Here is a 14,335-nt window from a genome sequence, read left to right as displayed (position 1 = left end):
GAGATTTCACTTCGTTCTCCTTCGCTGAAGAACATGCTGATTATAACATCATCATAAGCACTTTTTGTCTCACTTTGTGCTGGTCAGACATTTCTTACTTACCTTTACTCATGTCCTCTGCTAGGGTATGTGGTCCAGGTGACTTTCATGTATCCTGCTGAGTTGTTCAAACACATTTAAAACATACAGTATCTGCAAAGAATTAATTGGTTACACAAAGCAATGATATTGAAATATTTATTACAGCTTATGAAATCACTGCTTCTATCGTAAAGCAGACCAGCGCATACAGAGCACATCCACTGCTGCTGGGCCAAAATTTATTTGGCACTAAAATGGACAAAGGGCTAATGAGGGATATTAACTGATCATTTAAAAATAATAATAAAAAAAAAGATAGTTCCATCATTTGGAGGTCCCTTGCTGTTAAAAAAGACCCAGACAAAACACCAGGACGTTTGTCATAGCTAAGTGATAAATCTGAATCAGTAATTTATTTGTTGGCAAACAAGTTTCACTGTTACAACAAATATTAGTTATGAGGTCATTCAACTTGGAAACCATTACAAAAAGGAATAAATAAGAAGCCATAGTCATAGCCAATAATAAAAACTTATCTGTGCCACTAAACTTATTTCCATCCCCCATTTTATTACTGTTCATTTAAACAAATAAATAAATATATTTTCTCGAGGAAGAAAAGAAAAACACTTCCAGTTTTTCTCACTCCAAAAGCTCTTTCTTTAATAAGTAAAACAACCATCTTTCTTTTTCGTACAAGCGCCTGGTGCTCATCAATGTTCAATTTGTTCTCTTACTGAGAAGAACAAGCGTTTTCTGAATGCCAACAGAGATGCAGAATGCACAATGAACCTTTCTGAGGGACACCACCTGATTAACTTGGACTTATTTTGTCTCCTTGACAATCTGTGAATCAGAGCTCTGCTGTCTACACAGTTAAAGAAATGTAATAGAAATCAAACAGAAACAGAAAACAGACCTGAAAACAAAGGTGAATATGTTGCACAAAAATGCCTGCACGATAAGAGTTTTGTGATATTTTTTGTGTTTTTTTTTGTTTGTTTGTTTGTTTGTTTCTATTTAGATGGTCATTTCTCAGAGAGTGATAAAAGAAAAACAAAAACAGACTGGTACCAGAAAACCAGAGAGGCCAGCACAACAGAACAAAATTGCTCCTAATCACTACATTTACAGAGACAAAGGGTTTGCCCGGAACAAAAAAAAAAAGCATACTATTATGTGCAATGCTAGTTATCTGTACAATTACATAGAAATATTTCATAATTCTCTTATTAGGTTTTTTCTCCCTCTTTTAACAACTGTTATTACAGTAAAATGAAAGAAAAAAGAACAGCTATGCTTGAAAGCATACGATCAATAATTCCTTCATGGTAATTGTTCAAAACGTGTATGGGTTTTTTGTTTTGTTTTTTTGTTTTGTTTTTTTTTTTGTCTTTTTTTCATTGAAGGGACACTTCAGCAAACAAAATGTGCTGCAACTCACCAAAGAGGAAGAAAATCTTTCAAAAAGTCAATATAGATACAGAAGTATAATAAAATAGTCCATTTTTTAAATTTCCCATGTATTCTGGTGAAGTCTATAGACTTAGACTTGTATAGTTTGGGGCTTTGCAGTTCCTTTTGACTTTCAGACTATATATCTGAGATCTAAAAATCCTGTGTGGGTAATTGTCTCTTTTCACACTGAGACAAAACACACCAAACCACACAGGGTTTGGGGGGGGGGGGGGGGGAGGGGGTGGGGCAATACAACATCAATAGATTCCCTCAATGTCTAACCAAATATAGTCACATATTTGCCCCCCATACATAGCAATTATTATCCTGTTTGTGGTCAGCAACAGCAAGAGTGCAGTTATTTGCTCTGCCTCAGTCTTCGAGGACACAGAATAAAAAGAAAGGCTACCACTGCCAACGACTGATGGAACAAGTGGACACGGGTTATAGAAGAGGACTATGGTATTAGGAGGGACACTGGAGGAGTCGGGGATTGTTGGGTCTATAGGCTAGTGACCAGGTGTGAGGGCTCCTGGTTGGCCTCTTCTGGAGATAGATCCTCTTTATTTGGGGGCACGATGAATCCATCACTGCTACCCCGGCCTAGCTGGTAGTAGGAGTGCAGCTGATGGAGGTGGTTACGTGAGCCTAAGTTGGGCATGCTCTTGTAGTAAACGTCGTCCAAGCTGGCCTCTGGGCTCTTGGCATCCCCACCCTCCTTGGAGCCGTCAGCAGATTCTGCAGACACATCAGGCAGGCCAGAAAGCATTGGCATGCTGGTATAAAGGGAGTCTCTCTGGTGGCTGTGACTGGGTGATGAGCCCTCTTCCTCGGTGTGCTCGTTAGTGAGTAAGGGAAAGAAACTTTCGCTGTTCTCCTGGGGGATTCTCCTTCGAGACGAGGAGGAAGTAGTGGCCGACGAGAAGGAGTGGTGAGGCAGTGGGAGGGGCGGTGGCACCGACTGGTGGAGGTGATTGTGAAGGTTGTCCACCGCCTGCAGTGATGGGGGCGGTCTTTGAGGCAACAGCGGGGCATTCGACTCCTCGCGGATTAACTCCAGGCCCAAGCCTTCATCATGGTGTGGACCAAAGGTGGAATGGTCATCCAGGCTCAGAGCGACATTCATGCCCATCCCCACCCCCAAGCCCATCCCGTAGCCGCTGTCCTTGCCACCGTTGCTAACATTATTGACCAGCTTATTCATTAGGTTCCGGTTCTGCTCGGTCGAGCGCTCATGGGAATTGTTGAGGTAGGAGGGGATATAATTGGAGGTGAGCTCTTTCAGGATCTTCTTTTCCAGGGTGGTCTCCTTGTGGTTGTAGCCCCGGTCAATGATCTGGACACAGTCACTCATGTATTCCGCGCTGGCAATGCTGTAGCTGTTGCCATGGTTACCATTCAGTGGTAGAGTATCCATGACACTTGTATCCCGGGCATTGTTCAGGATTCCCTCTGGAATGACAAACATGCATTGGGTTGGGGGGTAGGGTGGGTGAATGAGAAGGGTGAAATCTGATGGGATGTAATTCCCACAACTAAATGTCAGCCATTTTTACAAACACAAATTACTACAACACCGAGGCCCTTTTACTCTGAAATATGATATGACCCTGAAGCACTCTCAGCAGTTGAATTTCACCACCAAGTGCACCTAAGTATTTGGTTTAAAATTCTATCTACATACAGCAAATATTAACATCATACACACTTACCTTGTTACAAAAGAACATTTTTAAAGACCCAAATTCACTTTTCATTACAATTGACAAATTTTTCTATGGCAGTGATGAAAACACTGATATATGCATGATACACAACAACATAAAGTACAAGCACATGCTCAGCACAAAACACAAAGCTGAAGTACTAAATTCAAGCAAAGACAGCCATGCATTTTAACGTTTAAAGTGAATACAAGCCAGCTCTAAATTTGGACCCTGGCCATATTGTCCCGTACGAGCATCGCAATGTAACATTTTAAATCTGGGAAAAAAATTAATTATTGATGTCCGCTTTGTCTGTGTGAACACAACCAGACTTGTCTCCACACATGAATTAGTTAGAATATCTTCGAATCAACCCACATCAGAAGGAGGGAGACTTTCTCTTCTCTCTGTTGCATTAACATGTAGATTTCATATTTTATCACTTTCTCCAAGTGCATGATATTAACATCAAAGCAAATGTCTGACGTTAATTCAAACTACCCCAGACAAGGCCATCCACACAGTCTGACCTCCTGAATATCGGACAAGACGCACTTCTGAAACCTTCAAGAAGTGTTATTAACTTGATCAAAGTGGATGGTAAAAAAATGAATAAGTGAATGTACAAAGGCACAGACGTTCAATATTCACTGAAAGGAATACAGATCAATTTATATTGGTGTGCCTTATGAAATGTTAAGGTGAGTGTGAATGTTGACTGTAATTGGATTAGGTTATTCAGAGTGCGATTGCAAATGGGCCAATGGATATTTAGCTGTAAGAAACAGCAAATGCCTGAAGTTGGATTTTTTTTTTAATATATATACATAGTGCCAAATACAGTCAGCCGTGCAATTCGGGATGTGATTTAAACTGATTTTTACTGGTCTATTTGAAATAGCGAGGGCCTTTGTCATAAAAGAATGCTATTACTTCCAAAGGGAATGACGTCTTTTTTTCATTACCCCTTTGTCAGCACTGAGTGAAAAGAAAGTAAAGCCAAAGTCAATTACATTTGATAAGCAATGTTTAGTTTGACTCCCATACTTGTCTCTCTGTAGGGCTCTTTTAGGGACAGCATGAGGGAAAGGAAAGAAGAAAAGAAAACACAATAAGCATAACAGTGACAGGTAGAAGAGAAATGTGCACATACAGTATGCTGATGACGCATCAAGAAAATGTTTCTGGGATGCAATTGTTTTCTGTCACCATGCAAATTCTGCGTAGCCACAGAAAGAACCGCAACATATCTATTAACAAATATAGGAGAGAAGACTTTTTTGCAAGATCAGCAGGGTAATACATGGCAATGGCGCTCGTGTGTCAAATGCACCAATAAATTTTAAGATGTATTAGCATTTTCATCCATTCAGGTTTTTCTTTTACATCTATTGCAGTGTAAGTGAATTACAGCCCTCTGTCATGAGCTCCCATGCAGTACTTGCACGAGCATTGCATACATAAATTATCCACTGATCAAAGTTAGTTTTACATGAGTTTCTTAGTTTTACAGACTCACAAAGCTACAGCAATCTCATACTGACTGCATGGAGTTGCCGAGAATAAAATAATAACTGCTCAGAGAAAAAGATTTTTCCAATAGTCAGGCTGATCCCACAATAATGTGAATTTCTTTTCGACTGACTATCTAATACTGAGACAATATTAGTATTGGTCAAAGACTAATAAATTAACCCCCTACTTCCCCAATTAAAAGGGGCAGTTAACTTTTTCCCATAAAGGAGGCTGAAAACTGAACTATTTATGCCTTAATACAAGGAATTATACTCTTGAGAAAATCAAATTAATAGCAACCCAAAAAATTTGCTCTTCAGATTTTCCTACACAATAAAAATTACTTGCATTTTAAATTTTAACATCAGATTCATGACATTTTTCATACACAACAATGTTTGGAAATCCAACAACTGCATAAAAAAATGAAAGAAATGCTAACACTAAAACACACAGAGGACGTGGCACACAAGCTTCACTGACGACATCAGAGCACATTGGAAATAAATGACTGGGAATGTATCTGGCTCATTAAGGGCACCAAGTTTCGACCTTTTTACATATACGTGGGCCAAACAGCCGTATGTCAGTGTGACTTAAATAACCGAATCGCATGCCCTGACCCGGAGCCAAGATACACCTCCATGAAAAACCCCACAGCAAAACAAATCTGCAGGGTTTTTATGATAAAGCTAGAGTTTGTTAAATGCTAACACACAACATCTAGAGCAGTGTTTTTTTTAATCAAAGCCCTGTAAAAACCCTCAAGGGTGAATACTGGCATTTCAGCTTAGTGCAAGTCCATTACTTTTAACTCTCCAATCATAAAAGTTGCTTTCTGTTCCCAGGCAGGAACAAGGATGTGCAACCTCACAGTTTCTCCAGGACCAGACATGAAAAGACACTGCCCTATACTTACAGTGTTAAAGAATGAAAAGAAGCTAGCACACCTTGTGTGTTGTACATGCCCAGAGGGTTGTTATAGACTGCCGATTCCCCAAGCAATGTATTATAGGGATTGTTAGTGCCATGAGGACGTAGGAGTGCATTAGGTATAAGATGGTTAGCCATAGCCCCTGGAGCAGCCAGAAAGAGACAAAGTGACAGATAAAAAAAAATAAATAAACAGAGGAGAACAAGAGTGTAGAGATAGAAAAAGGTAGGTGGGTTGATAAATTGAGATAGAGACAGAGAGAAAGAGAGAGAACATACATATCAGTTGGGCAGATGCAGCTGAGCAATGACAGCCATTAACATCCAAATGATCACATGATCATTAATGTGAGGGGGGTTTGCTACATGAAAGTGGCAGAGCTGAACTGACATGGCTAATGGGACCAATGGAAAGTGTGTTAAATTGTATTGTTAATGCCGGCCATTAGTGTTAAGCCTGTTTTTGTGCTCCACATACAGGCAGCATACTGGTGTTAACAGACACAAATTACAAAGAAACACAGACATAGCCAACACAACACATGTACTGTTACATTTCTAATCAAACGGACAAAATACAATAATCTGTCTGGTCTTTCGACTCTGAGGAAATATATTGAACAGAAGCTCTAAGATATTGCACAGACTGTCACAGACAGAAATGGTAAATGAACAGCAGGTCTGTCAAGCTTTTGAATTTCTCCTTGATAAAGTGACTGTATTGTGCTGTTAGACTAATATTGATACTATGCATTTAATTTGTAGGGTTGTGTCATTTTTTTTAAACTGTTCAAAGACCAAGAACACAAGAGAAAAAAGTGTTTGCATTTGTGTCAAACAAAGAATGTAACTATGTGCTGTAACTGTTAGCTGGTCTGGCTAACTGGCTTAGTTGCTACAGTAGTAACTGAGTGTTAAGCCTGAGGAGAACATCAAATAATGACATTAGTGGGGGGGCAAGGGACAGTTGCAAAGTTGGATGGTTGTAGCACCTTGAACTCCTTCAATCAGGAACAAGCTTAAGTGATTGCACTCAATGTTCTCACGCTCTCATTTTTTTTTTGTTTTTTTTTTTTTGCACATATCTCATACAGCCACTGAAATACATTGTTTTGATAGTTGACACACTGAAGGTTATAACAAGTCAAGTCTAAAATAGGCATAAAGTGTCAATTGTTTGCGGAATAATTAACAATATAATGAGACAGTGTTAGGTGACATATGAAGTTGTTCAAGGGTAATCATGCTATTCAGAATGCAAGAAAATATTTAAGCTAATTCAAACAGGGTTGTGTTGAAAAGAAAAACAACAGCCTGACTTTACATTAATCCATATTATACTAACAAACAAACAATTGCTAATTAGCTAACTAGCCACAGCTGATGAAGAATGCCACTGACAGTTGCAATTTAAACCTACAAAATAACCTGTTTCTGCCTGAATGAGGCACCATCTTCACCTATACCTTCTTTTGAAAACAATGAGAGGTAAGTCTACCATTATGATTGTAAACTGCATATGTGCAGTGTGAGAATGGAAAGCTTTTCAGGAATAGTAAAAGCCTAGTGAATGGCCACATACTGCACTATTATTATTGCTTGCGGCATTGCCGAGCCAGAGAGCTGAAGTGTTATGATATTTCCCTTTCTCCAAGGAGCAAAGTTCATATTTTGTCTGACAGGTGACATGTGCCAATGCTGATCTAACCTCTGAATGAAGGTACATGTCCTTTCTTTTGTCTAGATGGTCATTACCTCGCCTCACCTTGTTCGTGTGAACAGAAGAGAGGTTTATTTCCTATTTATGTGATGCTTGAACTCAGATACTTGCTGCCAGGATCTTGCCTGAATGACTCATCAGTTTCCCAACCACATACTACCATACCAAAGCAACCTTCAAAGTCTGAGCCCTGTGATTAGCTGCAGATTTGAAGGCTGCAATCTTAAACATGAATGGTGCAGATTCCCTGATGTTTGTTTTTCTTTGCTGCTGATAAAAATAATTTATTTTCAAGTGTTTGAATGCATTATGCAGAATATCAAGTATGCTGAAAATATTTGCGACTCACATTCATTTCCTGTTTACAAGATTTTTTTCTCCTCCCCTGTCAACATGATATGATGCTATTATTTTTAAAGCAGCCAAATTCAAGACTTATGAAGGCGAAACATGCATGTGCTTCCACTATGCCAGAGTGGGTAAACATCTTTTATCTGAGGTACGAATGCACAGCAATTAGATCCTCTGGCACAGTGTACTGTTCTTTTATAATGCTCTGAATCTGTCATACCAATGTAAAAAGACTCGCCCCCCCCTCCCCACCTTCAAAAGTTGGTCTCATACTTTTTGATGGCATTCTAATTGCAGAAGTATTTTCTATCTTGAAGACACTCCTAAATAAAACTTAAAAAGAATCTGGTTTCAGCCAATCTTTCGGCATTCTAAAAAAAACTTCAGTATTAATTAGGAAATTTAATTTTGCCTGGAAATTAAAAATGTGGTTTTGATTTTAAAAAAAAAAGATAATTTGTTGTTGCTGGTGTTCCTGCTGCAAGCACGGCATTCTTCCAGCGACAGTCCTCAGCTTTTTGTGTCTCTGTGTGATAAATTGGACAATTTCCAAAATCACACAGATCTTGTAGTGCAGTAATTCAGATTTCTAGGATAAATTGAACATGCAGTCCTATCAAGATGATTGCAAGACCACGCTACTGAGTCTTGAGCGCAGCAAGAGTGTCAGCTGTGAGCTCGCTATCAGGTGCGATGGCGGGATGGGGGGGTCGGGGGGGCAAATAAGCAAGAAATATTCTAATATACTCATCAACACATTACACCTTAATAACAGCACATGAGCAGCCTAGTCACACATAAGTGCAATTCTCTTTGCATCTGGTCTTTGTGATAGTTGTGATGGTGCAACACTCTTCACTCTTGTGATTCTTGTCTCGAGCAGATACAGCGAGGCAAGATACAAAACTGTGTTAATAAGTTCTGTCTCCTCCTTTTGCCTTTATGGAAGATCCATGTAGGCCCCGATCCAGCTTCTCCAAAACAGAAAAAGGCTGTGTCTGTTGGTGTTGCTAAGCTGAGTGCCTAATTATTGAGATCCTGACACTTCCTCCCTGTGTCGAACATTAATCCATCATTGTAACTATGCATTAGTGTCTACGCAAGCAGGCACCCAGAGCGAATTTAGAGCGTGTGCAGTGTGGAACTTGAGCTCTCCATTAAGAGATGCGATGAGTAAGAGAGAGTGTTAGGGAAGGATGCCAGCCAGGACAGTATTTGCTACTTGATGTCCGGATGTAGTCCGGTATCTATTTTCTGTAGAACCTGAGAGACTCAGGAGTTAACTCTATTCATTGCGGCAGTGTCAAATGCATTAAGGTAAAGTACTTTTTATTAATGTGTTTCTGCGAGGGAATACCGCTAAATTGATTTTTACATTGTTATTCAGGCTTTTCCTGAGAGTATGCCTGGTTTCAAGGTTTATGCAGTCAGATGATATAATGCTGCACTGCTTGATGGGGTGGGGGTTGTGTGGTGGAAATAATAGGAAGTTTTTTTTACTTTTCAAATGTAGCAAAAATAGAATTTTCATCAACATATTGATCAAATTCATGACATCTTAAATTTAAACTTAACAAATGGCATATTATTCTTCAAATTAAATGAGATCCTTTCTGTATAACTCCTTTAAATTACCAGACTGTTAATGCTTCAAAGTAACTGATTTAATAAACAATTTTCTGTGGCTGCATGACACCAAAGGAGAATTTTATCCTTTCAATCAATGCCTTGTATTCAGTCACATTCTCTTTCATCCAGGCAAAAATGCTCACACTCTCAGCTATTTGAGCACTACATGGCAATTGACAGCAGTTCTGAAGAATCTCACTTCTCTCATTGAGTTGCTTCAGAATTTGGTGATAATTGACAGTTGAGGAGTAAAAGGTGTCTTTTACTAGGAATTTAAATTATTTGGATGATCTGAGGGAAACTTTTTTGAAAAGACCGACTGACTTGAACAAAAACAAACAAAAAAACCCCCCCAAAAATATGTATATACAATATTTATGTATTTTTATACTCTTAAGCAAAAATGACATTAAGTGGAAAACAACTTTGTCTTGCATTAGTCACGAAGCCCACAGTGAAGGCTGGTGTATTGAGGAGTCATTCAAGTAAATATTTGCTGTGGGACCAAGTACCTCTGTTGAGTGATGCAGAGCTGTTGATGTCGCCGGTCATAAAAGAGGACTCGGACTGTTTTCTGACTGTGTCATTCCACATCCGACGGATGCGGCTCTGCAGAGACAAACAACATGTCAAAACACGTCAGAATATTCACTCTTAACACTCCCAGTAACGAAGCTCCAAAGTATTTTTCTTCAAGCACACGCTCACCTTCTTTTTAATACAATAAAGGCTGATTTATGAAGCAAAAAAAGAGACTGTTGGCTTTTTAATCTAGCATTTAAACCGTGAAACATGTCAGCTATGAGGATAAGTAACCTCCAATTAAAGATGAGTATAAGTACAGAGATAGGTGAAGTCAATAATAAAGTCATCAGTCAAGCTTCTTGAATCAGTGTCTTGGGTTGCTAAGGCTCAATCCAAGAGGGTTCATCCTGGTTAATTATGATAGAGTCCCATGGGCTGTTGCACAAGCTAAGGGTGTGGATATCCAAGCACAGAGCTGACTACTTTCTATCCTGTGCCAGAGGGGCTTGGCAGAAGATTTGAGATTAATACATAACAGCTTTGAAGAGGGTGAAAGAAAAATAATGTGCAAAAAGTTGCGTGATGAAATGCTCGCTGACAAGATGATTCCAGTTCACTGCAGCTAAGGTCTTATTTGTTTTGGTTATCATTCATTATCTTTAAGGATAATACTGGATGAAAATATCATCTTTACACTGGCTCAACAGTGATTTGTTGTTTGACAGAATTACAGGGTCTAAGATGAAAAGGACAGGTTTAAGAGTAAAGCCAAGCAGTGAAGCAGAATTTTCAGAATTGTAAGAATTGTTACTTTCTGTGATTGTCTGTGATTTGTCTTCAACACCTCAGACAGGTTTCAGCTTAATTAAGTCATTGCCATCACCATTAGCTAAATTTGGAGCAGCTGTCACAGCACTTCACCTAATCTCTTCGTGAAATTCTCCATTAAAGGAGGACATTCAGAAAACAAACACATTTTTATGCCTAAAAGCTAAAAGATGTGAGTAATGCTCATGCAGGAGATCAATACTGCATGTGTCATTTTAGACATTTCTGTGATGAGTCCAGATGACAGCGACGTATACTCTCACAGCTCACCTCATTTACATATTGCATATCATGTTGTCCCCTGCATTGGAGGCACAGATGGGCTGGAAATGACACTGCAGTTTTGACTTAAATTTTTTATTTATTTATTTTTTTTCTTGGACAGATAAAAACCGTTCATAGCCAGTGGGGTCGAATGTTCTTTGCTGATTACACATTCATTTAGAAGCCTTCAGTTAGCAACCATGTCTTTCTGAGTGTTTCCATTCCTGTCTTGTTCATATAGAGTGACTGAGTGTGAGGTTAAAGCCATCTTGTCAAAGCACTGTGTATAATTAAACACTTTGATCTGTCGGCAGAATCCAGCTTGTATCGTGGGTTGGCACTGCCTGCTTGACTCCAAGGACTATTTATAATTGAGCACTGGAAGGAAATCACACTCTTTAGAATATGGATACGATGTTCAATTACAGTGTATCATGGCAATACATCCTATGCTTCATATCAATGTGGGAGGAATCCATTAACAATTTACTTTACAGGGAGAGTCACCACTTTTTGGCAAACAAATCTTTATTTGCAATTCCTCACAATGCTGGAGACAACGCTTCAGTCAGTGTCACTGTGCCAGTGTGTGGCCTGCTCCCACGGAAATGAACTGCAGACTGACTTTATCTATTTAGAAAATGTTTAACTTAGCAAGCACTACAGTTTCCTTTCATCACTTCCAAGCAAGGACATATGCTGTACTTCCTTGAGAGCTATCACATATACACAATCATCTTTAAAATCTTTTGTTCTGTGCGGACGCCTAACTGTGTAGAGTCACAGATTATTATCAAGGAATGTGTCGTCCTAGATTCTTGCTATGCAGACCGACTACTTAAAGAAACAATTCAGCGGTAACTCAAAATCAAATGTGGGTAATTTGTTCCGGAAGATACTGTCAAGTGCAGTAAATCAAGAATGTAAAGAAAAGAGTGTGTCGTGCCACCTGTGATCCCGTAGAATAACGTCCCGGAGCACGGGAAGCGGTGCCTTTCCCAGAGCCGATGGAGCTCTCCACACTTTTCCCACTGCAGCAGTGAGTGCGAAGGCATTTTCCATACTCCTTACGCACCTGTATGAAATAAATGCACAGCACATACAAGCTAAAAATGAGACCAAATACTGAACTCTCCTTTTAGTACTTTTGGAGATATGTGCAGTGAATCCATACCTTCTTCTGTAGCACACAGTGGAAGATGAAGATGAACATTCCCTGCAGGGAGTTGAAGATGGTGAACAAGTAGGCCATAACCACCGTGCTCTCGTTGACATACATCAGGCCAAAGGCCCAGGTCAGGCCCAGGAGGCATAGTAAAGCAATGGCCCCAATCACCCAGGATCTGCAATATGAACAAACAGCCATCTTGGAAACCATTTGACAAAGGTATTATATTCACAGTGTCTGGTTTTGATCTTAGGAGAAGCAGTGTACATTGTGCCAGGAGAATATATTGTGCGACTAAACAGAGGTAGCTGATTTCAAAACAATTTAAAAACTTCAACTGTAGCTTGTAAAATAAATCGTTCCATGGCCATTTAATCCATAATCAAAAGTAACGCTTTTCCTTTGAGATGGGAGAGAAGGCACAACACAAATGGGGGGGAAGGTGGGGAATGGCTGATGAGAAATGACGAAAGATTTAATCTTCATTTTCACCTTCACTTCCTGAAGCTCCCTTTTCTTTATCTGCCCTCTCTCAAGCGATGCCACTGACTGTTTGACAAGTCATAGATGACCATAAAAGTGCAGATTCATATATACGATAATGGAGGCCTGTATAAATGGGAGGGTAACAAACATGGCATTTTCATTACAAGACTATTTACATGAGTACATTACATGTTGGATTCTACTGCCTGAGGGTTGGGATAAGTGTCTTGTAAATTCTTACTCAAGCTGAAAGGTTGAACTGAGATAAATGCCCTTGAGAACGCCGAGTCTATTAAGAATGAAAGGCTCTATCTTAGTGCGAGCACAGAGAAGCAGGGAAGCAGGAGTTTTTTTCTTCACCTGCACCCTTTTGGCATTTTGGTAACTCCCTGTGTGCCGCGGTGGGCCAGGCGGACTTAAGATTAACACCTGATTCTTGGAAGCATCTGTTATCCACAACAGCCTGGAGGTATGAATATCTTCCTTTTGAGCTGATTAAATCCTGTTACAGCCACCTGACGGAGGACAGTTATGTTTTCCTCCTGCAGCCTCCAATCTGAGTGGCACGTTTTGTCAAAGCACAATTAAACGCAATTATGGTATTCAAGCTTCTTCTTAGCTTTTTATGCCTTTCAAATCAATACTAGTATAATGTTGGGAGGCGGATGTGAAAGAGGTCAACCTACAGATGCTCCGAACAACATGTTGGGGCAGATCACAAACATGGCTGCTCATAACACAACCGCTATAACTGCCATTTTTATTCACACCGACAGTCAATCAAGATGTGCTAATTTGAATTCTTTTGAAATGATTAACGCTATGAATGTGTAAAAGAGGATATTATCACAATCATTTTAGTTTATTCACTTTTAGCAACTGTAACAAGTTCCAACATTACTTTTAGCCAACAATACTTTAACTGTTTAAGCACTATTTGCAGAAATAATTTCAACACTTAAACTCGCCAATTGTTTCAGTTGCTCTCTACTTTTTCATACATTTTTAAATCAATTCATAACCTTATTTTTGAAGTACTTGAGTTCCTCCTTCAATATTTCCAAGTAGGCTTTTAGCAAGCGCAGAAGTACCTCCTAAAGTAAGAGTACTTCCGGTGAGGAACCACTGCAATACACTTTGAATGATGTAATTAATATCCTTGTGATCTTGGATTTAGATAGGAAAAAAAAGATAACCAACTGATAAGTACTATACGTACATTACAGCACTAATATATCTATAGAGTACAGGGTGAAGACACAGGTGTCATTTAAAACTAATCTTGCTGTCACATCTGTAGGCTATGTATATCTAAGACGGGAGAGCTGTGTGCACACTAATGTGGCCTTCAACATGACTGAGTGCTCCACAGTAAATCACGTTAATGATTCAGAGAGGCAGCTGGATGGGTTTGGGTGCAAGAGTGGTTAATATTGAGGAGTAAATGAAAGATGACATTGTGGGAAAAGGGTCCTTCTCATTTCGCCTTACTTGATTTCAGGTTTGTAATCCTGATAGCTGGGCAATATGACAAGAACAAAATAAAAAAAAAAAACAAGAAAACAGGCAGAAATGAATTACATGACAAAGAAGTGGAGAGGTGTAATCTAAAATGTGTGGCTGTGAATACAGTGCACAAATTTAGGAGGGAAACAATACACCAAGGAGGAA

At 39.4% G+C, this 14,335-nt stretch overlaps 1 protein-coding gene across 14 annotated transcripts in view; it reads right to left on the bottom strand.

Annotated features, from left to right (window-relative positions):
• Window positions 1–226: 226 nt before the first annotated feature.
• Window positions 227–14,335, bottom strand: part of LOC124054617 (adhesion G protein-coupled receptor L3-like) — a 198,641-nt gene continuing 184,532 nt past the window's right edge. For 8 of the 14 annotated variants that reach the window (XM_046380811.1, XM_046380812.1, XM_046380810.1 and 5 more), the window contains 5 exons: window positions 12,185–12,353; window positions 11,960–12,085; window positions 9,906–10,002; window positions 5,711–5,836; window positions 227–2,991 (listed from right to left, as the gene is read on the bottom strand). In XM_046380811.1, coding sequence (XP_046236767.1) covers window positions 2,042–2,991; window positions 5,711–5,836; window positions 9,906–10,002; window positions 11,960–12,085; window positions 12,185–12,353 — 1,468 coding nt within the window. In that variant the 3' untranslated portion in view covers window positions 227–2,041. The remainder of the gene's footprint in view (window positions 2,992–5,710; window positions 5,837–9,905; window positions 10,003–11,959; window positions 12,086–12,184; window positions 12,354–14,335) is intronic. The other 6 variants (XM_046380817.1, XM_046380818.1, XM_046380819.1 and 3 more) reach the window with 1 other exon arrangement.

Source organism: Scatophagus argus, chromosome 23 (genome assembly GCF_020382885.2).
Source record: "Scatophagus argus isolate fScaArg1 chromosome 23, fScaArg1.pri, whole genome shotgun sequence".
In the NCBI taxonomy this organism is placed as follows: domain Eukaryota; kingdom Metazoa; phylum Chordata; class Actinopteri; family Scatophagidae; genus Scatophagus; species Scatophagus argus.
This window is presented reverse-complemented; position numbering and strand designations above follow the sequence as displayed.